At 36.9% G+C, this 10,889-nt stretch overlaps 1 protein-coding gene across 1 annotated transcript in view; it reads right to left on the minus strand.

The window, feature by feature from the left end:
- tnfaip8l3 (tumor necrosis factor, alpha-induced protein 8-like 3) overlaps positions 1 to 5,984 on the minus strand; it is a 62,702-nt gene extending 56,718 nt beyond the window's left edge. Inside the window, exon 1 of the mRNA XM_051656729.1 lies at positions 5,756 to 5,984. Coding sequence (XP_051512689.1) covers positions 5,756 to 5,801 — 46 coding nt within the window. The 5' untranslated portion in view covers positions 5,802 to 5,984. The remainder of the gene's footprint in view (positions 1 to 5,755) is intronic.
- Positions 5,985 to 10,889: the final 4,905 nt, after the last annotated feature.

The following is a 10,889-nucleotide window of genomic DNA, read 5'->3' on the forward strand; positions in this document are numbered from 1 at the left end:
GAGTTTATCTCTGCTAAGCTGAGAAGGAAGGATGAAGAAAAAAAGAGATCTCTTTAATATTTCCTATGTGTTAGTCTCCAGCTTCTCAGATTTTATCGTAAGTGAAAGACTCTTGTAATCTCACATGCACGAGTTTCATAAGAGATCTTAACAATGTCTCAAAACTGCGCTCAGATTTGCCAAGACACCAAAGTCTGCAATCAAAAGTCAGAGATCTCAATATGAATTCTTTCAAGACCAAATGTATCTGAGCTGTGCTACCCATATTCATTTCATAGCTCTGTAATTTTATTTTGTCAACAATAGACTCATTTATGTCTATTTTTATTTCTCAGAAATTTTTGGGAAAACATCTGAAACATCTCTTAAAGGAATAGTTCACCCAAAAATGAAAAATATCTCATCATTTACTCACCAACATGCCATCCCAGATGTGAATGACTTTCTTCTACAGAACACAAATGAAGATTTTTAGAAGAATTTCTCAGCTCTTTTGGTCCATACAATCAAGTGGATGGGTGCCAAAATTTTGAAGCTGCAAAAATCACATAAGTCAGCATAAAAGTAATCCATAAGACTCCAGTGGTGAAATCCATGTCTCCAGAAGCGATTTGATTGGTGTGGGTGAGAAACAGATCAATATTTAAGTAAATTTTTACCATAAATTCTCCTCCCTGCTCAGTCAAGCTGCGCTTTAACTTTCACTTTCGCATTCTTCTTCTTGTGTTTTTGTGGATTCATATTCTTCATGCATATCGCCACCTACTGGGCAGGATGAAGAATTTCAAGCAAAGAGACATGTGGCACAAAGCATGTGGCTGTTTTTCCACCATGTGACATGTAAAGTGACTAGCCACAGTTTGTTTTGTTTTACGTGCCATTTGGGGGCAAGGTTATCTGAAATAGATACAATAATATATAATAGTACAATAGTACAATAATAGAGAGTACAAAAAAAAAAAAAAAAAAAACAGAAAACAGAGCACGCCCACTTTTTCAGCCTTGATTCTGGAAGTATTTGTCCCCATACTTTTTTCCCCATAAGGAATTCATAAATTCTTTATAAAAGCGCTCTAAACCGTGAACCAAACCAATCAGCTCCGAGGTGAATCAAAACATTACAAACTTTGATTTGAAGCAAAAACTTATGTGAAAATCTGACAAAAAGACAAAGGTACAAGACAGTGTATTTAACTTTTTTAATGAGAGAATGGACTACAATCCTATGAAGCATTGCAAATGACGTAATCAGATTAAAAACGCTGGGAAAATGTGAAACTATTGATTTAAGTATTCACAGTGCATCATGGGAGTGGGTGGTCACTGCTCTTTTGCCGCACTTTGTTTGCCGTGATTCTCTTATCGGTCAATGTGTTCTGTTCAGGATCATGGAGACTGTAGTTCATAACCAGATATTCCTCAATTGAAAACATTTTGTATTTTTTTAATTAAGTTGAAATAATGCAGACTGATGGCTTTAGCACAAGCATATACAATAAACAACCTCGGAACTCATGGTCTGTCATAAAAGGTTTTCTTAAAAAAAAAAAAAAATTATCGTTAATAATCAATTCCCCTATGGTCTCCTCAAACTATTGTACAGAAAAATAGCGGACAATGTGTGTAGACTTTGTGTTCAGAATTTCTGTTTGTCCAAAAGTAATAATTTCTAATTATGTCACAGACATAAAGCTGAATATACAGTTCTGCAACTTTTGGATATCTAGTTAAGTTGCTAACAAAACCTTCAAAAACTACCTTTTGATGCCACTAACCTGGCAAGTCCAGTGCAGACTGATCTCAGAGTGAAATTTGGAAACAGTAGGTTGACATTTCTTTAGCTAAAATCGGTCTGTGCTTACTGAAATGCGAAACACTGCCCCTAGTGGCCAAAGCGGTAACTGTTGTTGGGCGTATGAGCACATGTGAGCTCCATTTTACGAGTGTAATTTTTCACAGAGGGGCACCAAAAGCAAGCTGTTTTCAGGTGGTAATACAGTGAAGAGGAATGCATATTTCATAAACTTAACACCCCAAACCCCAAACCTTAACCTTACTATCAGTGGAGTAAAAATGCTAAAGAGAAAAAGGCAACCTCTGAATTGTGCTTGTCACTGATGATACAAACGCTATTACTTCCTGGTTTCAACATGGAATGCGAACACCAGTCTTCCACGCTGCTAACGCAATGCACTTCCGGTCACTCCACAGAGAAAGGTAAATACAATGGAGCTGATGCAAACATGTATGATAGGAGATGGTGCTTGTCAGTGAGTCAGTATAATGTGGCCAGTCCTAGTGTACTGGAAATCTTGGAAACAACAGGCCGACTTCCCGTGTGATCATGTTTTTCATTGATTAGTTCTTCCTCAGAAGCATTCATAGTTTTAACCTGGTACCGGAACTTGCGTAAATCCAGCCAGTCAGATTGAAATTTGCAATTTCAACCAGCTCTTGCTATTTTTGTGTGCAGTATGCATCAGACGCTGAGTGAATGGACTGTGGGTGGTCTGTGGGCGTGCCATCTGAAACTTGAGGTAAACTGGTGACTTAGTCAGCCAAGAAGATGAAGAGAAAATAGATCACAGAAGAGTAGTAACAGGATAGATCCAGAACTTCAGCGATCTTTCAGTGAGACCTTCAGCCAAACCGCACAGTAGACTGAAGACCTCAATTTTTCCCACAGAGGCACACAGAGCAGCTCTCAGAGCACAAACACTGAAAAAAGCCAGTCTGACAGATGCCCGGCTAATATAATGACTTACACATACACAACTGACATTGCCACATTTATGCTTCCTTAGCAATGGGCTGGTGGTCACCCAGCAGTCCAGGATCCAACTGGACTAGACTATTTTATGAGCTTTTTGCCTTGTTACTTATTGCAAAGTTGAGAGAAACAGGAAAATGGAAATCGAGAGGGGCAAAGTGATCGAGACGTAATGGCAGCCAGATTCAAATCTGTGTTCCAGTGAGCACATTGACCCTCAAAGAACCATAAGCTAATTATTTGGGGTTTGATAGAAGTTAAAGGAATAGTTCACCCAAAAATGAAAATTCTCTCATCATTTACTCACCCCAGATGTGTATGACTTTCTTTCTTCTTCAGAACACAATCAAAGATTTTTTAGAAGAATATCTCAGCTCTGTAGGTCCATACAATGCAAGTGAATGGGTGCCAAAATGTTGATGCTCGAAAAAGCAAATAAAGGCATCATTAAAGTAATTCATTTAACTCCAGTGTTTTAATCCATATCTTCGGAAGTGATATGATAGGTGTGGCTAAGAAACAGATCAATATTTAAGTTCTTTTTTGTGAGAAATTCTTCTCCCTGGGCAATATGTAGGGGACGATATGCATGAAGATGAGAATAACCAAAAACACAAGAAGAAGAAAGTGAAAGTGGAGATTGACTGAGCAGGGAGGAGAATTTATGGTAAAAAAAAGGACTTAAATACCTATCTGTTTCTCATTCACACTTATCATATCACTTCTGAACACATGGATTTAACCACTGGAGTCATATGGATTACTTTTATGCTGACTTGTGTGATTATTGGAGCTTCAAAAGTTTGGCACCCATTCACTTGCATTGTATGGACCAAAAGAGCTGAGACATTCTTCTAAAAATCTTGATTTGTGTTCAGCAGATGAAAGAAACACATCTGGGATGGCATGAGGGTGAGTAAATGATGAGAGAAGTTTTTATTTTTGGGTTAACTATTCCTTTAAGCTCAATGGATTATCACACAAAATAATTTTGTTTTATACAGTAGTACAGTTTTGAGAGTATAGCCAGAATACTTTAACATTAAACATCTTAATTTGAGACTAGTTTGATTAAATATGCTACCAACCGAGTCTTTGTGTAAAGTTTTAACCAATCTTTCAAAACCTGTCCTGACCATGCAATGCCTTTAAGCCTAATAACTTTTAGATAATGCAAAGACACTCAGAACTGTATCACAACAACAGTTTTTAGGCACAGTCTTTAAAGAAAGAAAAATGCATATTATCTGTCATATATATATATATATATTTATGCTAAGCTAAAATGCTATTTCTAGCCATTTTACATGCACATGTTACCAAGCACGATCATATTTTTTTTTATCAAGAAAATTCATGTTAGATCATAATTTCTTTTTTTCTAGTAAGACCTTTGATATTAGGGCAAAAATCATAATTCTTGTATTGTTTTCCTTTAAAAATATCTAAAAATCCTTAAAACAAGATCAATTTGATTTATCTTGTTTTAGAAACAGCACTGCATAAGATATTTAGGTTTTTCAGAGAATGTATTTTTAACATGTGTATTTTGTCTTACTGTACTGGCAGAGTTTTTATAGTCAAAACAAGTGAAAAAATCTACCAGTGCTGAAGAAGTAATCCAAAGTATTTAGAATACATTACTGACCTTGAGTAATCTAATGGAATATGTTACAAATTACATTTTACAGCATGTATTCTGTAATCTGTAGTGGAATACATTTCAAAAGTAACCCTCCCAACCCTGTATATATATATATATATATATATATATATATACACACACACACACACAGTATATACTGTATATATATATATATATATATATATATATATATATATATATATATATATATATATATATATATATATATATATATAGGGGAAGTAACCCAATTAAGCCCACCCAAATCTAAGTTATGTATGTGTGTGTGTGTGTGTGTGTGTGTGTGTGTGTATTCAATATCAAACCCTCCACAATATCTTGCTCCATAGACTTCCATATTGTAAGTGCATTACTGTAAGCACAATTAATGTTTGTTTTTACAAACTGAGGAAACAGTTGTTGTTGTTTTTTCTGTCCATATAGCTTAACTTGTTTTTTCACCCAGAACATTCCTTTAACATGAAGACCGCAGGTCTGATCTAAGTGAGTGGATATCCCAAGGTGACCTAGTCGAGTTGAGATCACTACCTCACTCAGTCAACATTGTGTCCTTGAGGGAAAAAAACAATTAACCCAAAGTAAGTCCCTGAAATTATTCTTTGGCAAGTCATTTAGGTAAGAATCATCTATGTAAAAAGTAAAATGGCCTTTTCTAAAGCTTTTTCTACTGCTCATAGTTTCTTCCATAAAGTTCATTGAACACAAGAAGTTCAAACATTTTGACTGCATTGGTTTGTGATATTTTATGTGTGAAGGCACTCTTGTAAACGCATAGCAACTGCAAAATGTTGGGTGTAATTTTCTGTATCAGTACCAGCATTCTGTTCCTTTCACAACAAGATTTTTATCATGATCACAAGGAACTACCTAGTGCTTTTTTAGATCTCTAGTCTCTTCATTTGCTTTTTTTGCAGTCAGACAGGTTATACAGTATCATAAGCAGTAGTCTGTGAACCTTTGGAATATCAGCACTTGCCAGACACCCCTGTCATAAAGCAAAGTGCTGCTGTTCAGCTCTCCACCGCCCTGCGCTCAGAGAGCTCAAATATTACAGATGAACTGCTTTTCAGAGAGAAGAACCAAAGAAGTAAAGCTCAGAAGAGCCAGGAGCTCACATACAGTGGAGTTTGGAGGATAGAAACACCGTTTCTGGCTGTCACGCTTGGCGAAAAATATGAGCATGATGATGAATGTTAATGTGTTAATGAGAAATGTAGCAGCACGTGCCTGTGCTCGCCTGCGCTGCCAGACAGCATCTGCTGAACGGAGTTTGAGAACTAAATAAAGAGAGAAAAAAGTAGAGAGAATGGATGTCTTACCTGGAGAGAGTTCTCCCTCACTCTGATCCCCAGAATCAGAGTCCATCTTTCAACGAAGAAGCTCTCCTCTTGTTTTTTTTTTCTACTTCCTCTGTGTCTGTGCACTAAAAACTGTTTTCTTCAGCTCAAATGCACTAGCTGTCCGTGTTCAGAATTTCACTGACACAATGAGTGCGAGCTGTTTGCTGAGCGCTCTCTTTTTTCTCTCTTGGTAGTCAGACTGCCTTCTTTCACTGACACTCACTCACTTCACTTTCTCCTCTCTTTTGCTTCCTTCCCCTCCCTCTCCCTCTCTCTCTGTCTCTCCTCCCCCTCTCCCCTCGGCTCAGACATTGTGATGCCTACAAAAACATTAAGGAGGAAATACTCTGTTTCTGTATGAGCACCATCTCTCTCTCGCCTGTAAGGAATGTTTTGCAAATTAAAGAGGTTTTCTTTTATTGAGGCATTGTGGAGTGCTATTTAATGGGCAAATTTAGTTTTTCATGTAAAGGAAATGCTTTTTGGATGAGTTTTTAAATACAAGTGAAGTGAATGAGGAATGAAACCGTGTTGTGGATGGTTCTGTAGAAGTTGGAGCTGCACTATCCAGCTCCAAAATTATCAGAGTACAATGGTGTTTTAAAGGTGCACTCAGCAACATTGTGCTTGTGTAATCTTGGACTTACAGTGACACTTAGTGGTGTGGATTCAGCATCATTCAAAATCAATAGTTTTCAGTAACAGATGCCATTGTAGAAATTCACTATTCACAATCAACCATGATTCATTTAATCCAAGAGTTAAAGTATCCAATAACAAGACAGTTACTGAGATTGAGTAGTGTTCAGCTGGTCATGTGATTCTAAAATGGTGGCCCCCATGAGGGTGCACCTCCCCCATGTAGAATAAAACAGCTTTTATAAGGTTACTGATATGACTAGAGTCCTCATCTCATGAGAGCGGTTATGATTTTATACATACATACATATATATATATATATATATCAGTTCATTTCTTTAGGAGTAAAACTTTTTTAATAGGGAAACGAATTGCTGAGTGCACCTTTAAATTCTCTCATATTTAATCACCCCATGCCATCCCAGATGTGTATGACTTTCTTTCTTCTGCAGAACACAAATTAAGATTTTTAGAAGAATATCTCAGCTCTGTAGGTCCATACAATGCAAGTGAACAGTGATAAAAGTAATCCATATGACTCCAGTGATTAAATCCTTATCTTGTGTGTTATGATAAATGTAGGTGAGAAACAGATCAACATTTAAGTCCTTTTTTTACAATAAATCTCCACTTTCACTTTCAATTCCACATTCTTCTTTTGTTTGGCAATTCGCATTCTTAGTGCATTGTATGGATCTACAAAAGCTGAAATATTCTTCTAAAAATCTTCATTTGTGTTCGGCAGAAGAAAGACAGTCAAACATCTGGGATGGCATGAGGGTGAGTAAATAATGAGAGAATTTACATTTTTGGGTGAACTATTCCTTTAACTAGACTGAACAGTGATTTGCAGCAACAAAGTGACCAGTAATAATTCATTTTCAAAGATTTGGCGATTTACATTGATATGAGGAAAAGACAAAGTTGAGCAGGGTTCAACTTTATGCGAATGAGAAATGGCACGAGTACCAATGGGAGTGCAGACAGTGGAGCTCATGTGATCTTCTGCCTGATATGTTTGGATTCTGCCTTTTTAGTTCTGCATTTTTTTCCTTACCAGCCATTGCTGCATGAGTGAGTGACGTTTTGTAGGTCAGTTGCTCTCTTTCTTTCTTTCTTTCTTTCTGTCTGTCTGTCTGTCTGTCTAGCTTGTCAGTGTGTCTGTCCTGTGATGTGTTTGTCCTTCAGGAGTGTCTGATAGCTCATGGTGTCTCAGCAGGGGTCACTATGGCAGCAGATGGCATGAAGGTGCCGCAGGGTTAAGGGTGTGTGTGGTCAGCTGTCACATCTTAATAGACAGATGGTCATGAACTTTCACTCTGCACGCCCAATTTATGTCCCAATTCATCTCAGTAGAGCAGTCAATCGTCTCAAGACACTCACGCTACAGTTCAACTTGAAGATTTGTGGAAGAAACCTTTATAGCAAAAGATGTGACTCTTCTTTATTCATTCCCTTTTCTTTTAGTTTGTGAAACATGTTGTTACCTATCTGGTTTGTGACTTCAGTGATTTTTTTTTTTTTAAGATGCTGCTAAGTGATGTTTTAAGGTTTTTAACATTGGTTAATCGTTAACATTTCAACTTTGGTTCAACCGTTTCTCCAAAAATTCCTTCGGAGAAGAAAAAAACAGATGCAAAGAGAGTCAATTATAGACATTCAGTAAGAGTATAGAGCTATAAAATTAATTGGACAATATAGCTCATATAATTTGTTCTTGGAAGAGTTTGAGAAATGTTTGAGTTCATATTGAGATCTCTGACTTTTGATCGCAGACTTTGGTATCTTGGTGAATCTAAGCACAGAAAAGCTACAAGATGTAAAACTTACACATGCTCACATTATTTTAGTGTGATAAAATCAGGGGTTTACCAACATTATGGCAGTTACCAGATTAAGTAACATTGAGGCACTGGTAAAGTCAGTTAGGGATTTTATTAGGGATGTGCGTAACGACTAATTTCACTGACATTTAGACGTAAATTTTGGAGTTGACTTGTCTAAAAAGAAAGAAACCCTCAGACAGAAGTAAAAAAAAACAACAACAAAAAAAAAAACATTGTTTATGTGACCTAATACGTAATCTGTTCAAACAGCCAAATCATCATGATCATTAAATATAGAACATGACAAGCATTCACTGAATCAATGTTAGCGAATACAGGCATATTTATTGAAAACAATTGAATGAATTGTGCAGGACCAATAGTGCAACCCTAATAGCCTTTTCTAAACGGAATTCAAAAAGTAAAAGTTACTCAACATATTAAAACAGTCAGGACATTGTTGAAAATCATTAACAGGTAAGCCAAATTTATGAGAGAAACAAAAGTTGCACGTATTTCACGACATGCATTATGATATAATATGACAGCTGTTCGGTGAAGAACATTAACCAATAACAATTACGATGTAATTTTTTTTGACTAGGATAGAAAAAAATAGGCCTGTGAGAAATGTACAATAAACCTGTTGTATTTTTCTAAACATGACGTTCACTCAGAATGAAAGATAGGTTAACCAGTTAATCAGTCTACACAGTTTAATGGGGAAAAATACTGACCAACCAGTAATTCCAGAGTCAACTAGTCTAGCAGCATCAGCACAGTTCAGTCGACTACATTAGTCTCGTACATCCTTAGATTTTATCACACTAAAATCATTTTATCATTCTATCACTCTGCGATCTCTTCTCACATAAATAATTCAAATTAACATCTTTTTATTAAACAATAGGATGCCATGAGCTGCATCCCAAACCGCACACTTTCACTATTCTGCATCAGTTTGTAGGGTAAGTAGTGTGAGTAGAATGTTAGCACTGAAAATGCAACTACGAGTACCTGGATGATGCATTTCTGAGTGTGGAATGTTGGACACTTCATGCACTCAGTGCTCACGGCTTGCAATACATAGCGGAAGGGGCGGAATATGTACGTTGTTTGGGATACAAGTGTTGAACTGAAGTTCGCTAATGGGCTAATGCTAGTAGCAACACATTACATACGTTTGAAACGTCACTTCTGTCAGCTGTTAAATGGCGAACACTTCCATGTATAGTAAAAAAACATTAAGTGTTCCATTTGGGATGATACTACACTAGATGGCTGTACATAGTGTATTTTGTAAGTGCATAGTGTATGTCATTTGAGACAAAGCTATGCTGAGCAGCATGCAGTATGCAGCATGTTAATATTCCATTCCACACATAGTCAAGGCTACTGCCTTGTGACACGGCTAACAACATGTATTAACATTAATCCTGCAAACATAAATACTGCTTCCTGTGTGTTTTATACACACACACACACACACACACACACACACACACACACACACACACACACACACACACACACACACACACACTCATAAAGCAGCCAGACAGACAGAAAGTGATGAAACCACACTTTAATGGGAGTTAATTGCTGTCTAATTTACTAGCAGATTAAACCCAGTACAGAGAACAGCACGACTCGAGCAGTTACCGCCAAACGCATTCCATGAAACACCACCATGAAAAATACTATCCTCAGTGTGCAATGACAGAAAAATCCTGACTTCAGGCAAAGCACAAACTGCTTCTAAAACCGTGATTTTCTGGTAAATACAGAGTGAAGGTGAGTGTGGGTGGAATGCATGTGTTCAAAGTGTGTTACTGTTATGTTGTCTGAGATTTCCTAGTTATTCATAGCAAAGCTATTTCAGGTCATTTAGATTTAAAACGTTATGGCTCAGTTTATATAAAGTGTGTTTGATGAATATCCTGGGCATTTGTAAGAGAAATCACAGGATTCATACAGATTTAATAAGAAGCCTCTTAGGGTTGTGAATCTAGTTTCATAAATTGAATTATGAATATTAGTAATACAGTATGTTGGATGTTGTTCCGTATTAGTTTCACACACAGTAACAGAGGGCCCAGTATTTTATAAGGGCCTTTCAAAAACCACAGCGAGGTTTGAGGATTTGATCTGTCTGACGCCAAAGCCAGATCTGAAGTGAAATGTACCTTTGATGTGATCTCAGTGCTGGCCAAATGCCCATGCTGAATGAATGAGCAAACGCTTTTCTGTTTCTCTCTGTGCCAGTATAATTTTATTAGGAGGGAAGTGATTCACTTTCCTTTACATACTAAGGAAACTGCCACAGAAGACAAACTTGTTAGGCCAAGTCTACTTAAAAGAATAGTCTTAAAAATGACAATTCTGTCATCATTTACTCACACTCATGTCGTTCCAAACTGGGCTTTTATTTTCTTCTGTGGAGCACAAAAGATGTTTAACTGAATGTTCATGAGGCTCTTTTCACTAAAGTCAAAGTGAATAGGAACAGGTGCTGTTGAGCTCTAAAAGTGACATGTCAAATGTTTTATTTCATTGACAAGACATGAATGAACCAATGATGTTTGATTTCAATTACGTCAAACCAGGTGTAACATGTCTTGATGTGCCATATTTCAATCTGCACAAA

Source organism: Myxocyprinus asiaticus, chromosome 26, assembly GCF_019703515.2.
Source record: "Myxocyprinus asiaticus isolate MX2 ecotype Aquarium Trade chromosome 26, UBuf_Myxa_2, whole genome shotgun sequence".
Taxonomy (NCBI): Eukaryota; Metazoa; Chordata; class Actinopteri; order Cypriniformes; family Catostomidae; genus Myxocyprinus; species Myxocyprinus asiaticus.